The sequence below is a fragment of the Pagrus pagrus genome, assembly GCF_965226575.1.
Source record: "Pagrus pagrus genome assembly, chromosome: 9".
In the NCBI taxonomy this organism is placed as follows: Eukaryota; Metazoa; Chordata; class Actinopteri; order Spariformes; family Sparidae; genus Pagrus; species Pagrus pagrus.
Genome location: NC_140193.1, coordinates 32,339,695 through 32,363,730, shown reverse-complemented (window position 1 = coordinate 32,363,730; position 24,036 = coordinate 32,339,695). Strand labels below are relative to the sequence as shown.

Genomic DNA, 24,036 nt, shown 5'->3' with positions numbered 1-24,036 from the left:
CAAGTTGCACATGCGCGAAGCCGCCGCTGGCTGATCCCGCCCTGGGTTAGTCAGGGCTGGATGTAAATGTAATTTTTTTTGTCCAAAATAAATCACTGCACTAAAATAAGTTTGTTTTTTTTAATCTCTCCCACGACGTCATTCCTCTCTCCTACAGCATCCATTACAATTAAATGCACATGGCCAGTTATGCAAATTAGGTGATGACGTCATTTAGCGACTTCTAGCGACTTTTAGGACAGCCAATAGGGACTTTCCTTACTGAGGAGTTGGCAACACTGCTCCCACGACACACCCCCTCCCGCAACAAGCAACAAGAGCAACAAGAGCAACAAGCCGGCAGAAACCAAATACAGCCCAGCTTTGAATGCAGAGTAACGATGTCGGAGTCACAGGTAAAGTTATTACAATGCACGTTGAAACTCACGTAAATCTTGTAAGTCATTACAGTGTCCACAGCTAAGCTCCACAGCCAAGCTAGCGTAACGTCATTAGCATGCTACAGCTACGTTACCTTACAGCTATGTAATAAGTTACAACAGCTAAGTTAGCCACTTCTAAAAGTTATTGAGGGCCAAGAGACTAACAGATGCTGCCGTCAGCTTTCATCACAACGATCGCTTCCACATTGTGGCTGAAAACTAAACCTGTGTGAGTCTCGGACCAGCTGTGTGTGTCCCAGCTGTTGTCTGAGTAGCACCAGACCGCGACACAAACGTGTCCGTAAACCGTAATCTCTTGTTTATGACAGATAAGAGACACAAATACACACATCATAACGCCTATATGATAATCCATCATATTGATTTAGCAAAGGCTTCGTTGAAAACAAACGGACAAGACCTGGAGGAGGGTTAGCAAAACAGCTCAGTAGTGACCAGGCGAGAGGTTGTTATGGAGAAATAAATCCGGACAAATAAAATAAAAATCCGGAAATAAATCCGAAACCCCTCCGCTTCGAGTCGGGGTTTCATCCATCCATTCATTCATCTTACTTGCTGCTTCATTACATGATGTTACATGATTACATAACATAAACATGTTAGCAATGTTAGCTTGTTGTTAGCTTACAATGCTAGCATAGAAGCTAACGTCTCCGTCGAACAAGTAAACAAGTGTTGACAATACTGCAGAGACAGACACCGTCTAATAACACAGAAACAAACTAACGGCAGCTTTCACAGTCATAAGCAGCATCAGCATGAAAGTTATCTGTGTCACAACATCCACAATAAAGACGAAGGTTACCTGCTCAACAGAAACTCCGCTGTATCAGCATCGGGTCCATATCTTCACGGACCTTCGCCACTGTTCAAATGATGACCCGATGTTTACTCGGGCTTGAACCCTCTGTATTTCACATCTCCGCTTTGTGTCTTTTCAGCGACAGACTTTCTTTCTTTGACTCTTTGTCGGTGGGGCGAGCAGAGGCCGCTGACCTGCTCAGGGCAAAACAAACCTCTTGTCCGCTTGTAGTTTCAAATGCGGAAGTGGGTCGGGACCAGACGTGAGCAGGAGCAGGAGAGTGAGCGAGGATTGGATAGGAAAATTGATCCAATAGGAGCCATCTGGGCCGGATGGTTCCTATTGGTCAATTTCTTTTCAGTTTTACAGACACTAGAGAGAATGGGTTTTTTTGGTTCCTTTTACTCTTCACATTGTGTGGGTGGTACTATTGGGTCATAACCACCATCTAAATGATGTTAATAATAATACAAATCTTTCAAATCGTAGACCAGAGCTTTAATATACGTTTTGTAGATGTTTTCATCTAACTTTCTGGGCGCCATTTGTAACGCAGCAGACTGCCCTGTGTCTTGTAAACAATGTACCGCTTCAGAGACCGTAGCATTCATTTCTTAGTATAAACTCTGTTATTTTGCCTGTTTAGGAACAGAGGTGCTGAAAAAGACCAGAAGGCAATTAATGTGCATTACTGTTTTCTGCAGGTATGTGCTTTTCTTTGCTTCGTGTTATAATTTTCGTTGTCTCTGTTTAGTTGGTCTCATCCACGCACCATTTTAATTTGCCCACCAGGGGTCACTGTTCTCCCTTTTGTATATCGTGTTATGGTTTTGAGGAGATTTGTTGTTTAAGGTTAAATGTTTTCCTGTCAATTTAAATAGCTCTTGGCTAGTAATGTGCACTCTGAGTTCAGTATATACTGTAATGTTAAATTAATGTATTTGTATGTATTTTGAGGCTTAACAGTGCCGCCTTGCATTTCTGAGGGAACAGAGGTGCAGAAAAAGACCAGAAGGCCATTAATGTGCATTACTGTTTTCTGCAGAAAATAAATGCTGGAAAACAAGTCCTTGGGTCGTCTCCTTCATGCCCAACCCACATCTGTTACACAATGTCACGTTGCACTGCTGACACCACACCAACTGAGCAGAGCACCTCCTACATTGCTCCACACAAAACAGACCCTCAAGTCCTGTAAGTCCATCATGCTCTGTTAGTTCTATACATCACCACAGTTCCTGTGAAACTGATCCAAAGCCAGTTCCTTGTATCCAGACCAACTCAAAGCCTCCTGGTCCAAACTGCAGTCCAGTGTGCTACACAATCCATCTCCTCCACCTTTGTGCTTCAACTCCCTGAAGAAGATCTCAAAAAGGGACAATGACTAGATCTTGTTTTCTCAGAGGTTATTAGCTGGAGAGCTAAAGGTCTGAAACCACCATACTGGCGTATGAGGAAATGCACAACTGCTGAGAAAGTACTTTTGCAAGAGTACCACAGATTTACTGTACATAATGGTTTACTGTGTTGTAAAGTTGTCACCAAGTCATTTCTAAATCAAGTTGTGATGGAAATCCAGTAACTGGTCATAGGTCAGCAGTCCTGAAATATGCTCAACCACTTTACTACTGGCCATTCATGTCAAAATTCACCACAAAATGTGGTGCACGCAGAGCTCAGATGAAAACCATTGTTGCTACTGAGCCATTCCCACAAGTCCAGGGGTCCGTTTCACAAAGCAGGTTTAGTGAAAACTCTGAGTCTGTTAACCCTGAAATGAGGGAAACTCTGAGTTTTCCGTTTCACAAAGGGAGGTAACTCAAACCAGAGAAAGAGGGGTAACTCTAGCCTGTTTCACAGAGAGAGGTAACTTAAGCTCTCGGTCAGTTACCATGGTAACATACTCTATGAACCTAACCTGGTCGGGACCAGGTTTTTCTCAACAAACCTCGAGTTTCTCTCTGTCTCCGCCCTCTTTCAGCCACACACGGTATTTGATTTCCTCATTCATTCAGTCAGCAGGCGAGTTTCGGCGTAATATAGTTCTGCCGTCTGTTTTTTGAGAAAATCATTGCAGAAATCAGTCAGTAGGCGACATTAGAAGTTATATTAGGTGGCGACTATTTTCACTACCATGGCATGTCCTTTTGATAATGATCCCGTGGATGAAGGTGCAGCATTACTGCGCAGAGAATTAAATATTCGTCGGGAGATGATTATCAGACCGCGTATAGATGTTCTTGCATTTCCAGACAATTATCTTTTTGAGCGGTACCGTTTCACGTCACAGTCCATCATTTACATACACAACCTAATCCGTCCTTACATTTCCAACATTAGCAACCGAAGTCATGCTCTCACATCCCAGCAGATATTGTGTGTTGCGCTGCGTTTTTTTTTTTTTGAATAGGGAGTTTTTTTATACAACGTCGGAGATGCAGAGCACTTGAGCAAGGCAACTGTATGCAGAGCAGTCAGAAAAGTGTGCCTCGCCCTGAAACGCCCAGTGGGGTGAAAAACGTAGCCCTCCTCTTCCCCGTTGCCATGGTGACTCGTCGAATCGAGGCTCCATTGATGCTGTCTTTTTATACTTGTGGCGCACGCGCTTAACTCCAGGTGAAACTACTCTGAGTTGATCAAACTAACTCAAATCAGCTGTTCTGGAACCGAAAACTCAGAGTTTCCTATCTCAGAGTAGATCAACTCAGATTTCAAGGTTAGACTAAGAGTTTGTTGAACCTGCTTTGTGAAACGGACCCCAGCTCTTGAACAGTTAAGCACTGCTCAAGAAGCTATCTGTCTCCATCCTGCTTTCTCTTTATACTAAGAGCAGTCCAGTCACCACCAAAAAACCCTCACGTTACAATAGCCAGCTAGCATTGTTTTCACTAAATGGGACTGCTTAGCTAGCTGCAAATGTAGTACTTTTTTTTTTTATCTTGGAGTCAAACTTATTAAGATGATGAAAAAAATAGCATCTCCAAATCTTGAAAATATATGACAGGTACATGGAAATGGCAGGAATCAACAATAAAATATTTTTTCTACAAAAATATTTAGAATTAATTTAGTTACTAAATGACCTTATGAACACAGTTCTTTAAGCATAGAATAATGTCGTAAAATGTCAGAAAAAATATACAAGAAAAAAAATATATCAGAAAAATATGGATACTCAAACATAATGAATAATCCAAATGTAACAGGGACAAACTAGCCCTTTGGAGAGTATCAAAAACGCATATCTATGTAAAAATCTCCAGGAAAACATCATGAACCTATCCAAAAGTTCATACATGTCAGCACAGAAAAATTTAGTGAACGATAACAAGTCCAAAACACAATATAATCATGGAATCATAAGAAACTGTGGATTCCAATAGATTATAAAAAAACAATTTGACATAAGTTCTTCGTTTAGACCCTTACGAGGTTTGTAATGTGTGAATCCAATATGGTTCCCTCTGTAATAAAAATCAATCCTTATCACCACCTCTTTTAAAAGTAAGTACCATTTAAGTACATCTATTTTACTCTATATTGGCCCATAATTCACCACAATTTTGGTTGAACAGGCCATTGATTCATGTTTTATTTTGCAGATATTACAGAAATCCATGTAAACAAAACGAAACAAACATTGTCATGAAAACAAATCATTCCAAAATCAACTCTCCATTTTGTACTCAATTACCAGTTTATTAGGTACACATATTTGAAATGAATTTAAACAGTTTTTTAGAATGCAGCTGATTCAAATTTATGATCATTTTGAATGAATTGTGTAAATGGGGTCTATTTGTAGACTAACAACTGTTAATTAACATTAAACCAACCTACTGGCCTTTCTATCTCAAAACATGCTCTTCTCATTAGATACTTTACCCAGATTTTATGTGTGTGTTGTTGGGCTGGCAGCCTCTGCAGTTGATTGTGGATTCATACTAGCACTGGTGAAGGGCCTCAGTGTTTCTGCCGCCATTGTCAGCCTAGTAGTCAGTTGGGTGAAGTAAGGGATTGTGTGAGCCAATGAAGCGTGCTGTTATCAGAGACTTCAGCCCTGGTCATGAAACTGACATCATCCTATTGCCTCAGTTTAGAGTTTCACAATGCACAGCAGGACACTGAGGACGGAAATCACTGCCTGTGTTGTTAATCATCAAAGTCTTCTGTTTATTAGGGTTGGCTTTGCTGAAAAGTTTTGTTTGCTTTTTTTGTTGCAAATGATGTCACCTAAGTCATTCATTCATTCATTCATTCATTCATTTCAGAACTGACTTTGTTTAAGACTTTCATTGAAAGCAAACATTTTGAAATCAAATCAAATTTTACCTGAAAAAATCCTGGAACAATGCAATATTAAGACAGCAGCAGCCAGGCTCTGCATAGCCACACAGCTTAAATTTTTAATTTAAGACAGAACTAAAGAAGACTGAAACGAAACTTGGTCAGTATTGACATAGGTGTGAAAGGAAAATGTTTAATGTTTTTGTTTAAATGGTAAATATTCAGCGATTTAAATTACTTGAATTTTTACTTGCAATTTGAACCTTCTTATTTAGAAAAATCCTGACATATTTGGTATCTTTTTAATCTTTACCTAAAGTGTAATTTCACATTGTTGGTTTGAGCATTGTGTGGTCCAACAGCATGGTTTTGTAGAGACTTTTCACCAGATAGAAAACTAAAAGGTTTCTGCCAACAAATGGGTCTATGTGGGGGCTCACATGAAGAAGTCGCATCTTTTTCGGTCTTAAACCAAAGTTCCCTGTGGTTAACTGAAATCTCAGTCTCAGTGTGTTTCTGAGAGGAATAAAATGATATCACACCTGCACTGATTTATCTGTGCTGCTCTGCTAGAGAGAAACAAGACAGAGACGTGCATACAGACAGGCTGAAGCAATAGGTTTCACTGTCACGACATGTCAAGCTGGTTCCTATAATGGAACTCTTGTGCCCTCTGCTGGTGAAAAGCCAGAACTTGTGTTTAATCTGGCATCATAAAAAGGTGCCTGAAGCAGGATATAGGGTGAATAATCTAGGCAATGATCAGTCATGTTGTCTCTATGTTAGCCCTGTGATGAACTGTTGACCTGTTCAGGTTGTATCCCACTGCTTGCTCAATATCAGTTGGGATAGGCTCCAGCCCCCAGCAACCCTGCACAGGATAAGTGGTAACAGGTAATGGATGGGTGATGAGTGAAACTGTTCAATCAGTACAACGACCACACAATTACTTGTAGTATAAGTATTGGTAACTTAATCTACAGGGTGTTTTAGTCAGCGGAACAATTGTGTTTTTTAATTTGCTAGCAGGAAAATTCCAATAATAAATCAAGAAGAAATAAATGTTTTGTTGAAAGTTGCTTTCATTTTAAGGTTAATTCTTCTGAAAATCAACAACAGCTAATAAAATCAACAGAACTCACAGATAAACATATGAATTTTTGTAATATTGGTGGCATTTTGCAACGTAATTTTTAAGGTATTGTTTTACTGTTTCTTCATATTTTTGATCCTATTGTTAAAATTCAGACCTGCAATTACAGATTTTTTGGTCACTTGGGTGCAGCAGAAACACGTTGAAAGATCATATGATTAACTCTTTGGCAAACAGTTGCTTATTTACACAGCCAGCAGTGATTAATATAATATAAAAAATATGAATAAGTCCAATATTCACCCTCTTTTAGCTCTGTTTTTGGTCTCCACCAACTCCTGAGAGAGATATCGGGCTCTTTTGCTGCTACACGCTCCATGTGTTCACCAGCTAGTTGCTAACTGTGTCTGTCATTTGGTACTGTTTGGGTACACTATAAAAAGAAAAAAAAATAGAATACAGTTTGTTACTAAGTACATAAGATCTTCTTTATTTGTGGCCATTTAATGTTTAATTAAGTATATTTACACATATAAAAACAATGAAATTACCTTTTGATTTGGTTGAATACTGTAAAAAAAAAAATCAGTCCTAAAAAAAACTTAAAAAGTGCTGTTATTTGTTAGGTTTTATTACATAGGTTCATTTGAAAAATCTTAGCAAGATAGTGTGATCTAACATAACGCTGCCACAGCAGTAGCAACTGTATGTCTGCTGACTGACTGGAGTTTCATTTATAAAACGCCTGTTACAAAGTCACACACATAAGTTACGGAAGTAAAGGTTCAACTCCAAACCAGGCGTTTCAGAGTAACTCCCTCTGGCGTGCTACATAACACAATAAAGGAAAGGCAAAAACCCAAAAAGCATTAATATGACCTCTTTCACACAGTAAGTTTTAATTCAAGGTTGTTTTTTTTGCTGAAAACAGATGCCTGATGTACCCAAAGAATTATGCTAATGGTAGCGGTGAGATTGAACTTTGCTTTAAAGCATTGAAAAGTCGAAGCAAGCTGCAAATTCGGGTGAAAATTCTTGCAGACTCATCAGTACTAGTATGAACCTTTGACAACAATGACATTGTTTTCACATTTTCGTAACATTATTATTTTGAGAATATACTGATTGTAGCCACTTTAAGCTTGTATTATCCCCGTTTAATTGGTCCTGTTTCTTTTTTTTGTTTTTATATAGTAGTTTGATGGGTTCATGAGGTTCTCCTATAGTTGTGAGCGTCTGTATCTGTTTTGCATGTTGTCTGCAATGACCTGTCTCCTGTTAGCCACTATGTGGTTTACCCTCTAATCCAATCTTAAAGGTCCAATTTGTAAGAAAGTTGATTTTTGAGTCTCATTCCCAACTCGTCAAATACTGACGCTTTGGGATTGTAGGGCGGGTCAGCTGCCACCCCAAAACATCAGTAGTTGACAAGTTGGGAATTCTTACAAATTGGCCAATTAACTAAAATAACTGTCAAAATAAGACTGTAATTGTCATATGATTAAAAACAAACTACATGGTTCTGTCTAGGGCATTTCCTAAGAAATTAGTAGGACATCACAAACATGTAATATGAAACATCACTAAATAATCTTCTTAGTGTCCCTCCTTGACAGACAAAATAGACTCTTTGCATTGTGTGTTGCCTCTCCACTTTATTCACAACAACACTGTACAAAATGAATCACAGATAAACTTGTAATACCCTTTAACTTCTTGGTAACACACCACTTTAGAGAGGATCACTAAGCATAATTACGAAAATGAAAGAACCCTTCAAAAAACAGACAAAAGGTTATTTTGAGGTAAGATTTAGGTGGTGGTGCTGTTGTTTTTCCATGTTCCTTTGTGTTGTACGTGATGTTCTGCATAATCCATTCAGTTCTGTCAAGCAAGCATCTTAGTGATCACAGCCAAACAGCTCCAAGGATACCCTATGCTGCTCAGGCAGGCTCCTGCTACCAACAAACAACATGGTGCTGGCGAAGTGGTAGAAGTGGTTGCCTTTGATCACCTTTACTCCATCAAGACTGCACATGGCAGCATCGACGTTCTCAAAGAGGTGAATATTACGCTCGTTGCCTGCAACACGAGGGCTGGCCTTCAATTCCACATCATAGATTTTCTTACCTGGAGGGCAGCAGGGAGAAAGAGATGTGAGTGGGTACTGTAGTAGTACATAGTCTTGGTCAAAACTGGGCTAATTCTGGTTGAAATTATAATATAACTAATGTTTCCACAGGCTGATATTTAGATATGTGCATCTGGACATATTCTTACATCTATGTACATAATTTCTAGTTTCAGTGCTTGCAGATGCACAGTGCACAGTGTCTGCAAAATGATCCTGTTGTTTTTTCAAGTATTGTCTGCAGCTTAACCTATTATTTTATCTGCTGTCTGTGTCTTAACCTTTGATAATGTGAGCAATGTGATGATCCTCGCAAACGAATGCAGCATCAATGGGACCGTCGATGCCCAGCTCCTCCTTCACAGGCTTGGGGTAACCGTCCAAGTGGGTGTGGGTCTCACCAACTTTGTAAAGAAACAGATGGTCGTCCTGAAAGGGAAGAAATAATAAATGGTGTGTGTTTTTGCCTTGAGGAAAAGGTGATGACAGGATAATGCAATGTGTGCGCTTGCTGTAGTGTACCTTGATCATGTAAAGGTGATCCTGGTAAGTGAAAACAGCGTCCACCTCACTGTGCAGCTCCTTGAAAGCATTTTCGATGGTGTCTGCCTTCAGTGTGTCATTGTCCCAATCTTTACGGAGGAAATGGTGGCCTGCAAGACAAGGCAAGTTAGCTTAGCTTGGCATACATTAAAGACTGGAAGCACTGGGAGATAGCTAGCATGGCTCTTTTCAAAAATCTGCCTACCAGCATGACAGAAGCGCAGTAATTATCAATACATTATATACCTCTCTTTTTATAGGCATATTAAAAAATTGAACTATTTGTTAGTTAAATGCTTGTTGACTCACCTCTGAAGGCATACATGTTCCCAGCATTGTCAGATGTGATGGCATCCAGGTGAACACGGCTGCAGCGCTCTCTCTCTACGTGGTCGCTCTCTTCACCTGAACAGCAAACAAGTATAATGCTCATGTTACTGAAATATTGTGTAACTTTTTCACCTTAAAATAACAGCTTCAAAATCATTTTGATGGCACAGTGTCTTGTAATTGGTTGAAAGGTGTCTCTGTAATAGCCACTCCTCCCCTCTATCACTTGTTTATATAACGTCAGTGAGAGGTTAGGATCACAGTGTTAAATACATGACATACATTAAGATACAAGTTTTGAAGACCTAAGATAATTCATAACGTTTTGACGGAATGAGTTTTGGTTTGTAGTTGGGGGGAGGGAGCCATGCAGAGCAGAGACAAAGCTGATATATATATATATATATATATATATATATATACACATATATATATATATAAAATAACAGTTATTATCCTAAAATATCACAACAATTTGATACATTAATGACATTGATGTTTTCACTCACTGAACTTAGAGCATCTCATGAAGTAGTCGCGTGCCTCTTTGGGGTATTTGCCATGCACCTCGCCAGTCTTTGGGTCAAACTTGGAGAACATGTGTCCATGGAAGCAGTAATAGTGCTCCATAAAGCGGAAAGCAGATGTGCAGTTTGGCATGGACTTGAACTCTTTCTCATCCACTGCCTTGGTTTTGACATTAAAGTGGTAGATGTCATCTCCTACAGAGGAATTATGTCAAAGATATATTTTTAAGTTATTCTTCAGATGCCTTAAGATACTGTGAAATGGCATTGTAACCTTACTTTTAAACAAATAAGACCACATCCTCCCTTCCAGACCTGCCAGGGCCACTAAGGGGACCCTAGAGGTCACATTTTCTTGCACATTGGGCAACTGGAAGGACTATAGCCCCTTTTACCTATGGGGTATTGCTGTAGGCTATGTGTTGTATAAAAAGAGGGACAGTTCCTACACTACTCATTATATGTGAATATAACACCTTCAAATTAAAGCTTAAAGTAGTTCCCTTCAATGCAGTGTAAAGACGAGGTCAAAGTGGTCTTTTCTCCACAGTTACACAAATCAAAAGCATGAGCAGTATACAGTAAATTAAGTGTGCATTTGAAATATGGAAAAAATGGAAACTAGGAAGAATGCAGAGAGCAAAAACGTATTCTGCTCAGTGCTCTAAATTTGTTTTTAAGTTTTTTTGTGTACTGTTTTATTTCTGTTTGGGTGTGCTTCAAATACACACAGTGATTTTGACATTGAAGTGCTGTTGTTGATGACAAAACAGCAAAAATGTTTAAAAATGCTCAATCTTGCAATATGAAGACATAACAAACAGGGCTAATGCCAAACATTGTATACTTGCTCTGTGGCTTAACCTTATTATTAAAATATCCAGCTGGAAAAAGGACAACAAAAAAAAACAACTGCTTGGCAAATGTAACAGTGTAATGGTTCCAGGTTTAAAGGAAAAGTTTATCCAAAAATGTCATTATCTCCTCATCCTCATGCCTGGTGAAGTTATGTAATCTACAAAACACTTCTGGCAAAACAGCGTGCATTGAGGTAGATAAGAATGTACACTGACCCTTGAAGAAGATGACAGAGTCATCATCACACTCTGGCTTGGGACACTCCACAGCAGCATCCAGGTGGTCAGGGATTCCAGGGAAGACTTCAGAGATATCCTTGGGGTAGCCGTCTTCAAGCTTGTGTTGATAATAGCTGAACACCTTGTTGTCCTGTATCAAAGGATGACCATTTACAACAGAAGTCAGCATTCACCCATACACTGGTGGCAGAGTCTACCATGCACTGTCTGAGCCACATAAATGTATTAATCTTATCTATCAATAATTTCCCTATCAATCTATCTATCTAAATAAAAATGTTGAGCGCACTATGATGAGATCAGTCTTTAAATTTGCAAAACAACCAAATAGTGTAGTTACATACAGACAATTATTGCAGTAACCCAACTAGTTAATTTTCTATCCTAGTATTGAGGAAGATCAGAAGAGTCAAAGACTAGACCATACCAAGAAAAAGAACATGTGGTCGTGGTCGCTGCTGTTCTCGTAGTGCATGCGGAAAGCAGCATCTACATGGCCCAGGTGGTGATGGTCATCCAACTCAGCGAAAGACTCATTAGATAGCTCTGCTTTGCCATGGAAGCCCTTGAACAGATGGTCACCTGGTACAGGACACAACCATTAGATGGAACAAAAAAAAATTCTTCCACAACTTGAGCGTTGAAACATCAGAACACGTTGTGATTTTACAGAATGCAGCGCTTTGCAATTACTTGAACCATGTTTAATTTTGAGGACAAGCAACTTCCCACTATAGTAAGATCATATGATGAACCCTACCCATGGTTCTTCATGATGTAGGGACTTACCCTTGAAAAAGTAAGGTATATATTCTTCGTTTACTGCAACAGCGTCCATCTCAAGGCCTTGACAACGGTCAAGGACAGCTGCAGAATATCATGGTTATGTGAAATTAAAAATAACATTTTGAAATAACGTGTTAACATTCATCATGAGGAATAACTCACTAATGACAAAAACTAGTGATCCCAAAATAAATAGAAATGCTTTCCATCAACTTACCTGATGTATGTTCATCACTGGTTGAACAGAACAGAAAAGGAAAAATATTCTCATTTCAGATCTTCTATTCATTTTTCGGAATATAAGCTGCTTCATATTTAGGGTTTTAGATGCAATTGTTGGTGTTGTTACTCCAGGTTAAGCGCAAAGATACTTACCACTGAGCCCATGCCAGAGCCAGGGCCAGGAAGAGGATGTGGGTGAGCAGCTTCATGGTGAGCAGTCCTCTGGTCCAGGAAAGACTGGAGAGGCCTAGAAAGACAGTGGAGCTGAGCAAAAGGTACCCTGGCTGCTGCAGCAGCAACAGTTTATATTATAGCCCGGTTTACGTGAGCCGCGTCACGTTGGGTACCAAAGGAGGAGGAGCTGACAATGTGGAGCCGCACTGGGCTCTCCAAAGACACCCACGGTGTTTGATGAAGTGCCACAGAGCTGTGCCCCAGGGAGCTCTACCCCAACCATCCCCACTGCTCAGACCAGCTACCAGGAAAGTGAGTCAGAGATTCATAGAATTTAGAAGGGTACCATTTCACCATAAAAATCCAATCAATAGATGTGTATCTGATACGCTTTAGATGACACTATGCTCTATTACATGTAAATGTCTAGCAAAAGCACTTTGCTGAAGATATAGCAGCCGTTGATGAAGCACTGGTTTCCATTGTGAACATTTTAATTTGATATTGACGCATTACGATGAATGTAAAGAATGGTAAAAATTAACTACAGGCTGAGTTTGTACTGATGTGATATGAAAATTTTTTTCCAAAATGCTGTAATATCCTGTGTAGATGTAAGAACCATTTCCATACACAGTTTTGTTTTTTTTCATATTAGAAATTTGAAAAGTAGCCATACATTTCAATTTGTATTATTTTGCAATACAGTATACAGATACTATTTCAGATATAGATATAAGATATAACAGATATACAGATTTAAATGTTAAGTCTAATTTGTAACGAATATATTCCAGAACATTCCAGTAGTCTACTGAGACTGATCAAAGCTGGACCTGATCCAGTCCTGGAGGTAACTAACCCAGTGCACTCAGGAAGATAAATAAAAACTGCTGACCACTGCACTTCACAGTCCTGAAAAACCAATGTTGTATAATGTTTGTGAGGTGAACATTAACAGATGAGTGGGTTGGCCTCATTGTATGTAATACTTATCAGTGACATTTAAAGTGTGTTGATCAGGTATGTGGTGGCTTTCTATTTCTATATTTCGTATTGGGTACAAACATAAACTATGTTCATAGGCCTGTAAAGTGTAGTGGACAATATGTAAAGTCTATAAAGTAATAGTAAAAGTACAGTGATATATGCACATACAGTTTAAACTATGGACAAAAACCTCAGTTTCATGTTTGAGAAAGACAGATGAAGGAGCCCTCTTACAGTATGTGGTGTAAGTTAGCAAGCCCATGGGGTGTACCTGTAGCTCAACCGGTATAGTGGTATAAAGTATATGCCCCATTTACAAAGTGGCCCTTTGCGGCGTGTCATCATCCCTCTCTCAGATAAGGTTCTAAAAACTCTTCAGCTGTCCTGTCATCAAGGCACAAAAAGCCCAAAAAATGAAGATATGGACCCGATGCTGATACAGCGGAGTTTCTGTTGAGCAGGTAATCTTCGTCTTTATTGTGGATGTTGTGACACAGATAACTTTCATGCCGATGCTGCTGATGACTGTGAAAGCTGCCGTTAGTTTGTTTCTGTTATTAGACGGTGTCTGTCTCTGCAGTATTGTCAACACTTGTTTATTTGTTCGACGGAGACATTAGCCTCTATGCTAGCATTGTAAGCTAACAACAAGCTAACATTGCTATCATGTTTACACCAAATCAGCCTATGTATTTACTCGTGGCAGCTAAATGAAGCAGCAAGTAAGATGAATGAATGGATGGATGAAACAGATTTATATCCGGATTTTTATTTTATTTGTCTGGATTTATTTCTCCATAACAACCTCTCGCCCAGTCACTACTCAGCTGTTTTGCTAATCCTCCTCCCGGTCTTGTCCATTTGTTTTCAACGAAGCTTTTGCTAAATCAATATGATGGATTATCATATAGGCGTTACGATGTGTGTATTTGTGTGTCTTATCTGTCATAAACAAGGGATTACGGTTTACGGGCACGTTTGTGTCGCGGTCTGGTGCTACTCAGACAACAGCTGGGACACACACAGCTGGTCCGAGGCTCATGAAGATTTATTTTTCAGCCACAATGTGGAAGCGATCGTTGTGATTAAAGCTGACGGCAGCATCTGTTAAGCCTAGTTTATGCTTCTGCGTCGCGGCGACGGCATAGTTACGTCGTCGACCCTACGCCGTCATTGAGCATTCGAAGTTCTGCGTCGAGGGAACGCGTTGTTCTGCAATTCTGAGTTGTTATACTGTTGACCGGAAAAGCAACTGCCGGAAATGACGTTCTGAGCGGACCAATCACAGTCCTTGCCGTTCGCGACGCGACGCGTCGACGTAGTCAGGATTTTTTGGAGGCGCACGTCAGGCTACGGCGCAGGGTCGGCGTAGGGGTCTGCGTCGACGACGTAGCTACGCCGTCGCCGCGACGCAGAAGCATAAATCAGGCTTTAGTCTCTTTGCCCTCAATAACTTTTAGAAGTGGCTAACTTAGCTGTTGATAAATAGTAACTTACTACGTAGCTGTAACGTAACGTAGCTGTAACATGCTAATGATGTTACGCTAGCTTGGCTGTGGAGCTTAGCTGTGGACATTGTCATGACTTATAAGATTTATGTGAGTTTCAACGTGCATTGTAATAACTTTACCTGTGAATCCAACATCGTTACTCGGCATTCAAAGCTGGGCTGTATTTGGTTTCTGCTGGCCGCCTTGTTGCTCTTGTTGCTTGTTGCGGGAGGGGGTGTGTCGCGGGAGACTCTGAGGGGGGGGTGTGTGTGTGGGGGGGATGCTTTTTTCAAATCTTTCTCAGATCGTAGACCAGAGCTTTAAGGGAGCTGAAAAATTACTATACATACTAAGTATGCTTGTCTAGCTAGTGTGTCAGAGAAACTGGTAAATGATCAGGTTAGAACATTTTCATCTCAACACTCAATTTAAGCTCTTATCAATCAGGATTGTGTCGCCCCTTTAACTGATTCATTTTAGGCTTTCGATACTGTCGATCGTCAAAGTCGTTTGAAACACCTGGAATCTATTGGATTTGATGAAAAATGAGGTAGAGGGTGGAACACAAGCTGTTGTGGCTGATGGCTTTCACTCCAGTTAACAAAGGTTTGCCATAGGGTCCTATTCTAGGACCACTTATTCACTGTTTATTTATAAATAAATTAGGTTTAAATGTTAGAACCTGTACAATTCAACTGTACACGGAGAACATCACTTTTATACAAAGCCTAGGTAACAGTGCCATCACTAACTAGGCTTTTCAAAACATTACATTTTGATTTCTGTAAAACAAACTTTATTTGATCGTTAAACTTTATTAAAGTTTAAGTTCATCATTGTCCCCTTAGGTTCATAAATGGGGACGGCTATAGAGTGGATCACTGTTTACTTTGTGTGAAAGAGAGAGATTAACAGACACTGTGCAAAGAAATGTAGCGCATTTAATTTATTTGAAAGTTTTCAACGAAAAATTCCATTTACCTCTATTGTATTGAGGTGGTAACAGAAAGTTCAGAGAGGGATATTTTGAAATAAAATCCAATGGCTGGTTCCAAAAAAGAGCATATTTTGAATTTTGGGTGACCTGACCCTTCATATGTGGTTCATAATAGTAATAGTAATAGTAACTCCCTAATTTTCTCCCTCATGTCATGCTTTTCCTCATTAGTCTTTATCTTCTGTCATCTCTGTCTGTCCCACACCCTGTCACAGTTCTGCATTACTGGGAACCTGCTCACTTCTGCCTGCCCAGTCAACCTGCCATTCCGACCTGATCAAGCCAACTCCACTCACCTGGTCACACAGCTGCTCCTGATCACCAATTAACCTAGTATATTTACCCCAGCCTCACAGACACTTATTGCCATATTGTTCTTCATCACTTATGCAAGACTCTCCAGCACTCTAATCTGGACTGATTTCCTGTTGCCGACCCTGCCAGTGTCTGACCTACCTGTCTCCTCGAACGTTCGAGCCTACTGTTCCCAACCTTTAGATCTTCTTCTGCATTCTTGATTCCTGTTTGCCTGTGGCTGCTTGGTGTTACCATTCTATGACTGTACAGAGTGAGTGTATATGTCTGCTTACTTGTGGTCCAGAGACTTTCACTGTGTCGCCAGATTTGCCTGATTTATAGAACCTGTGTGCTTATTACCTGTCTTGCCCATTACCTGCTGAGTTTTGACATTAAACATCATTAATAACTCCTCCTGGTATCCTGTGTGCTGCAATTGGGTCCAAACACAACCTGCGTCTCTAAATGTATTTCTCTTCTTTCTAATTGCCTCTCATCACATCAATTTTCTTTCCTCCTTTTGTTTAAAAAGGTAAAAATATAGTTGTCTTTGCATTGGAGAGCAAATCCTCATTCTGAAATCCATCTTTTTATGCCATTTTGTAATGGTATCCATGAGGGTCAAATGTGTCTTTATTACAGGATGTTATTCAAAAAAATGTATAGTGGAGTAAAATCCTGAATGGCTGTGTCGCAATTCATAGTAGTGACCATTGGCTACAGGTGGCCATGTTGGGACACAAAACTACACAAACTGTGAGCCACTGTTGAGCAAAGCTAGGACTATACACATGAGTAATATTGACTGGGCCATGACCTTGACTGAGTCTTACAGTCACGTTGTGCACATCCCACAAAGCAAAGGTTGGAAGTGCTTTTTCAATAAATGGCAACACTGTCTTGCTCTTTGTTAATATTTGACAAGTCACTGCAGGACACGTTCAGACTTTTAACATTGCTTTTTTCTTTTTCTCTAGAAATGTCTTTTTTCAGATTTAAAAAAAAAAAATTATTCATTTGTGTCGTTGCATTGTTTTTAGAATTTAAAGTTTAGAAGTTAAATTTTGAAATTTTTCATATGGCATTAGTGTCTTCAGTATAGTGAAAACAATTGACTAATCTGATAAATGTAGTTAGCACGGCCTTTTGCTGCTGGGAACATTGTCTGAACGACGAGTGCAAACTTATCTGTTGATGAAGGTTCTCAGTCATCAAGGTCATGGTAAATCTAGGTGCTGTATCGTAGGCAACTGGACTTGTTTCAGTTTCTTGACGTTTCACCTATCATCCAACTCCTTTCCAGTAAGAACTGAAGAAGCATCTTGGATGAGAGGTGAAACGTCTTCAAGAAACTGAAACAAGTCCAGTTGCCTACGATACAGCAACTTATCTACTGTTTTTGAAAAATCAGGGTAAGATCACATTCCTAATAGCTCTAAAAAGCTCTGATTGACTTGAGCCCTATTCGCACGGGATTAGTATTACCTGGGGACCTCTAGTAATTTGTAATAATTGCGGAGGTCGTCTGTGATCTTAATCCCGTGCGAATCTGCCATGTCCGTAATTTGTAAAGTAAAAATTCCACCGCAAATTACCTACCATATTTCGCCAAACACAGGTCATGTGATAATATTAGTCCCGTGCGAATCGGCATCTCTGTGATTTGGGGTCGTTTTTTTTTTTTTTTCCAGGTCGAGAATTATGGAGGCTGCGTTGGCAATTAGAAATGAAAGTTTTGACAGCTAACATGCATGCGGTAAGGAAGATTTTTCTATCTTTCAAGTTATTTCAGTTATTATTATAATAAAAATATCCATATCTAACTGCTGCTCCAACGAGGGCTCCGGTGCGATCGTTAGGCATAGGTTACGCAGAGCCTTGACATCATATCCGGGGAATAATGTCAGTAAATTCGAGTTAAAACACAGACTTCGCTTATCCCGTGCGAATGCGCCGCACGAAACACAGACGTGGTGGGGTAATTTCTAAATCACATGAGGTACCCAGGTAATACTAGTCCCGTGCGAATAGGGCTTTGGTTGTTTATCCAACCAGGGAAACCGCCATGAAAGGGCACACCATTTGAATCAGTGGAGAAAAAATGGAGTGAGCAGCAATAAAGAAGTCTGGAACCAGCTTTGTCCAAATTGCAAAAGATTTTTTTTTTAAATCTGCTTGGTGCAGCATTTTTTCATTTGTTACTCAAGCGTAACCAGCCCCCTTTTATGGCATTAAGTTGACCCAACTATTATGTTTTATGGAACCTCTGTTTTTCCTGAATTAGAGAGGTTTGATCTTATCTGATTTTGAAGTTTAGGCTTTTCTGTTAACAGAATACGTGAGAATTTATGTAAAATGGAGGTTGACTCGTGAACAGAAATAACAGATTGCTTGTAGAGTTTTGGTGGGCTGTGGTCAGGGGCATGGCTGTCTGTTGGGGCCCGGGCTGCACGGGCACCGCGTGGCTGAGAGTGGCCCCCTGTTGGGCATGTGAGGAAGATGCTTTTAGACACTGTTTTAAAGATGATATTCAAGTACAAAACAGTTTCCGATGACTGACTCACAACAAAATCTTTTCCATAGAAGGATATCATTTGGTACATAGACCCTCATATGCAAATCCATCTTGTCATGGTGTCAATGACATTGGAAAAGTCAATAGCAAGTACAGTATAACAAAATTATAGGCCTATTGTACACAGGCTACTATTTAAAAACTAGGAATAAACTATCAAATAGGATTACATTGAATTTTTTTTTTTTCTTTGGTATTCATTTCATATACAGATGAAATGATGAATGCTGGGTAATGTGTGTGTCGATACCCAATCTTAAGTCTTTATTTGATCATGTGACAAGGTGACAAGACTGCGTAAAATCTGTCAAGATTGACAAGGGAAAAGAGCAGTCATGCCATTCAAACATAAAAGTGGTTACAAGAAAAGATAGGAGCGAAAACAGCAGGAGGAGAAGGTGGCAAAGGTCCCAAAACAAGATACGTTGGGTTTTTTAAATGAACACTCGCCAGCCCATGGACAGGCTCCCTCCTAGTATGCCTCAGCAGCTAAGCTGCTGCCCTCAGTGATGTGTCAGCAAACACACAGCAGGTAATCCCTTAGGAGCAAGTGAGCTATCGTAGATCTAAATAATCACAACGTTAGATGCAACTTAAAAGAAAAGGCATACAGTGGGTACTAGTTTCATTTGGATGATTTCACGCGAGATTCACGCGTGAGTCACACGGATTTTTTGTGGAGGAGTAATTGTGTTTTCACCAGAAGCTGCAATGTGCCCAAACAACCGCCAGGTGGCATCTGTGAGCAGCAGGACGCCTCCATAAGACAGCAGCACAGAGCAGTGAACACAAATGGGGAATGCAATATAATAATAATAAAGCATTGGGCGAGCGGTCATAATAAGCTATAAATGCAGTGCATGCCCAAGCCCTTCAATAAAAATAATTGAAAATATTAATCTGGCAGTGTGTTCAATTATACAATACCTTAGTTCTACTGTTTTGGTCTTAGATCCGTGCCTAATCTGTCCCGTTTTGCTTGCGAAAAGCTGGAAAGCTGACAGCTTGTTTCGCGCATGCGCACTGTGACACCGAGTAGTACAGTTACTGCTAGAGGCTGTGTTTACTGTAGATGAGCACTTTGAATGGCAAAAAAGCTGTCAGTGAAGCAGCTTATCTGCCAACGCACATGCGCAAAACTGACTTGTTTGAATTGTTCAGCGGGAAACTGTCAGTGGTTCATTTCATCGTGTAGCCCGGTCAAAATGAGTGAAAATATTAATTCTATTCAGTCTTTGCGTTCAGTGCCGTTTTCGCGGAGAACTTTTGAGGAAAAGAAAACTATAATTTCAAGTGGACGGCGCCGTAGAAGTGAAACTCATACGGCCCGACCCCCCCTCCCGTCAAACGATCCGGTCTGACAGTGACATATTGCCTGTTCATTCATGAAAACCATCTCGAAACACTCTCAGTCAAACAAGGTGGGGAATGAGAAATCTGCGGAGCTACTAGCCTAGTTCGCTCATTTTAAAAACACACCGGCAGCAGCGCCTACTGATCTGAGACGTGTCACGTGAGTTACTGTAAATGCTGTGTGGAAAACCAGCTGTGGTCTGTGATTGAGGTGCAGACGGGTGAGTTTGGAGCTGACGAGAGGATCGCGCTGACGACCGTTTCGTTACATTTTTCTCATTGAAAAACTATACAACTGGCATTTAGATGATGTTCTGCATAAAAAACAAGTGAAATAATAACAATTCGGTTTTAGTAATCAACCGCTTATAGTGATCAAATGTACTCTGGACCAACGTGATCACTATAAGCGGGTTCCACTGTAGTAGCCTAGTTAAAAACCATATAATATTTTTTTATTAATAAATAAATACCCCCCTTACGGGCGCGCATGGTATTGACACGTCAGCATGACCACAGTAAAGGGTCACCGCTCGCCACTGTAATACAGTAGGCTATAGTTTTTCAATGAGACAAATGTAACGACGGCAGCTACAGTATACGTCTCACTCTCTTTTTTCGGTCCTCAGTCTCGTCAGCTCCAAACACACCCGTCTGTGTTTTTAAAAGGAGCGAACTACTGTCCGCAGATTTCTCATTCTCCACCTTGTTTGATTGAGAGTGTTGCTGGATGATTTCTCATGAATGAACGTGCAATAGCCTGTGTCACTTTCGGGCTGGGCGATAAAACATAGGATATCCTGAAATAACTTTTCCTAGATAGAAATAGGCAACAAGACGTGGCCGATACAAAGTTGATAGGTTTCATTCATCCATGTTTTGACAGACAACACAAACAGCCAGTGATAATGAGACCGGACACCGTCAGCCAGCCGGCCTGTACTGCGAAGGAGTCCAGCTCAAAACCTCAAGCCCCGGTCCGAGTTAACACGGAACTACGAAGCTGGTTATCAACTCAGCCTCATGCTCTGTGCGAGTTCACATCAAAGGAGGCGTGTGTGTGTTTTATTGAAAGCGAGGCTGGGTGTGTGTATGTGTGTGGTTACTGTTACCAAGGATACGGAAATAAAAGTAGCGAAGCTCCGGACAGAGTTGCGGTGATTGTATCCACTTTATGATAGGCTACATTATGAAAACACATGAGTCTATCACAACAAGGGATTTACCAGATCAAATCCGTTGGATTATCACGCTGATTATCCACACGAGAGGTAGACTGCCGGTTCTCACGGCCCGGACTTCTGCCAATAGTTTTTTTTTTTTTTTGGAGGGTGTGTGTGCCGAGCAGACCCGTTTAGAGAGACACGCGTCTGTATGGGACAGGCTTTTATTTAATTTAGAACAAACATTATGCTCAGCAAAACTTTCTTAAGTCGCCGGATCTGAACCCGATCGAGTTAGTCTGGGCTTCAATGAAACGCTACATTCGCTGTGAGGCCAAACCCAAGAACAGAGATGAACTGATCTCCGCAATAGAGTCATTTTGGAAATATAAGCTCACCAAAGAGGCCTGCAACAAATACATAGATCAGGTTGAACAGGTCATAGCATTAAAGGGAGGACCGACTGGCATGTGACTGCATGGCAGACGGCGAAAAATGCCCAGGGCCGAAGGATCTCCTGCTGAAAGACTGATGCGCACACTGCGCAGATCTGAGGACACACTCTGCTTTAAATTACCTACTGTATATCATACTGCACTGTTCTGTATACCTGTCGATTTTTTAAATAAAAATGTTTTATTTGAAGCACGTAGGCTCCCATGTATATATCTTATATTTTTGGGAAGTCTGAATTCCAGTCACTACACATCTTATGGACATGATGTAAAGTAATAACTTTATTTTTTATATATATATATTTTTAAAATGCAGCCTCTAAAACTAGAATGAAAAATATTTTACTATGTTCCACCTTCTCAGCTCTATTGAAAGTAATGAGCTTAATAGACACATTAGCATCCTCCCTTTATCTCTGACCAATGGGTGTGTTTGTGGATACTTCACTCAAGTACGTTGTCAGACAAAAGTCCTGCCCCCCACAGTACTTCACACAGCTGTTTGCTTTGAACAGAAAAACCGGTTCCTACAGTAGCTCTCCTCACACTTTTCAGTTCATAAGTGGAGAAATTTCGTTGTGTTTCATGTAATAAATTTCACATGTAAGGGGAGCTGAACATACAGCCTCCATTCAGAACTCCAAGACACATGTGCCAGACGCACAGAGGCATGCGTAAAACACAGATTGAGACCACTTCATGATTTTTAGTTATTTTTTTTAGTTCACTTTAGTTTCTTTTGGATTTTTGTGCGTATTACTGAGACGTTTTGGTCCATGTTTGTAAGCCTTTTTTCCCCTGGATTATATTTTCTAAAGTTGCAACAATATAGTAATATAGTAATATATGTTGTTTTCGTTTCATTTCGTTAAATAAAAATCAATCAATCCATTTTCTTTGAAACTATGAGATTGTAGAGCACCTAAAAACCAAAGCACTGTAGCGATTTTCATACACCAGAGGCGATTGCTCTAAGACTGCAAGGGAAGCTCAGCTTCCCCTAAAATGTCACCCAAAAAAAAAAAAGTGGTGAAATATGTACTGCTGTGTGTACATTTCATTCACTAAATACGCGCTAGAAAGCCTTCATCTTTTGTTCAGAATCAGCTACTTATCTCAGGTAACCGGCGCAACTTCCTTCTCATTCATCCCCGCAGAGCCACAGCGCTTTACACAGTCGGATGCTCAGCTTCTGCTGACTTCAATGGGGAAGCGTAGAGCGGGTTGTTCCACTGCAGCGAAACTAGACGCTCATTGGATAAATGCTGGGCTTTGTCCCGCCCATCGGACGCTCAGCGTCTCTGGGGGTCTATGGGGCAGTGGGCTGGCCCGGACGCTCGGCTTCTGCATGATGATTGGATGAGCTGTCTGAGGCGGAATCCTTTTTTGATTGACAGCTAAATGAGCGAATCAGCGATCTTGAAGAATAAACACCCACCGGAGCATTTTCCAAGTTTTTCATTCTGTTGTTCTGAACTGATCCGGAGACTTTACCGATCCCCAGCGATTGTGTCTTTGTTAAAAACGACCAGTGTTGTGTTTGGCGACTCTGTTCTGTCACTCTGCGGTTTCTTTCCCCAACGAGCAGCAGCAGCTGCGGAGCTTCTCTCCCCGTCACGATCACTCACAGTCACAGGCGGTCACTATTCACAGTAGCCTAAAAATGAGCTTCCCCTCCTTGAAAGACCAGCAGCCGCCACTGTCACACACATACCCAGTCTCGCTTTCAATAAAACACACTCGCATTCTATTACAATCAGTGAAATATATGAAAACACAATTTAAAAAATGACAGTTGTTGACTCTAGTTTTTTGTTTGGATAAGCTTCATATTTAAAAGCGCAATGTTCATCTGTCAGAAATCAAAAGCAGCCTCCTCTTGTTATATTTGCAGCAACACTGTTGCTTCAGGCTGTGATCAGCTTTTTTGTATCGCTCGTAGCCTACTTTCCATTAAAACAACCTGCTGCTCTTGGCTGATATCAGCCCGTTGTGGCTCCATTCTATGATTAAAGTAGTATCAACAAAGTCACTGTTCACAAAATCAACATCTAATCTGTCCCTTCAAATTGCGTGTTTGGAGCAGCTGCAGACAGATGTGCATTAATGCTCCGCTCGTGAGTCCAGCCGCATCGGGTCCAGGCTGCTGGCACGAACGAAGCAGCTTAGAAACTGTTTAAACGAGCGATCGTGGGCTATAAGTGGATTGTTACATTCACGAGAACTTGTGGAAAATAGATATGAGACAGTTTGCTCAAACTTGAAGCCGGACCCGGCCAGG

The 24,036-nt window shown here is 40.6% G+C and overlaps 2 protein-coding genes across 4 annotated transcripts in view; one reads left to right on the top strand and one right to left on the bottom strand.

The window, feature by feature from the left end:
• Window positions 1-8,276: 8,276 nt before the first annotated feature.
• On the bottom strand, window positions 8,277-16,573 carry hpxa (hemopexin a). Of its 3 annotated transcripts, none has more exons than XM_084361293.1 (11): window positions 16,369-16,573; window positions 12,415-12,508; window positions 12,257-12,273; window positions 12,043-12,120; window positions 11,681-11,835; window positions 11,230-11,383; window positions 10,139-10,351; window positions 9,609-9,704; window positions 9,279-9,409; window positions 9,038-9,185; window positions 8,277-8,755 (listed from the first exon to the last, which is right to left on the bottom strand). In XM_084361293.1, exons 2-11 carry the CDS (start codon window positions 12,468-12,470, stop codon window positions 8,526-8,528), a joined length of 1,278 nt encoding a protein of 425 aa, XP_084217419.1. In that variant the 5' UTR covers window positions 12,471-12,508; window positions 16,369-16,573; the 3' UTR covers window positions 8,277-8,525. The 3 variants fall into 3 exon arrangements, with proteins under 3 accessions (XP_084217419.1, XP_084217418.1, XP_084217420.1); XM_084361292.1 differs by lacking the exon at window positions 16,369-16,573 and adding an exon at window positions 15,056-15,141; XM_084361294.1 differs by lacking the exon at window positions 16,369-16,573 and adding an exon at window positions 14,578-14,675.
• ankrd50l (ankyrin repeat domain 50-like) overlaps window positions 13,359-24,036 on the top strand; it is a 94,469-nt gene continuing 83,791 nt past the window's right edge. The window contains exon 1 of the mRNA XM_084361288.1: window positions 13,359-13,886. The gene's annotated coding sequence lies outside the window, so the exon portion shown is untranslated. The remainder of the gene's footprint in view (window positions 13,887-24,036) is intronic.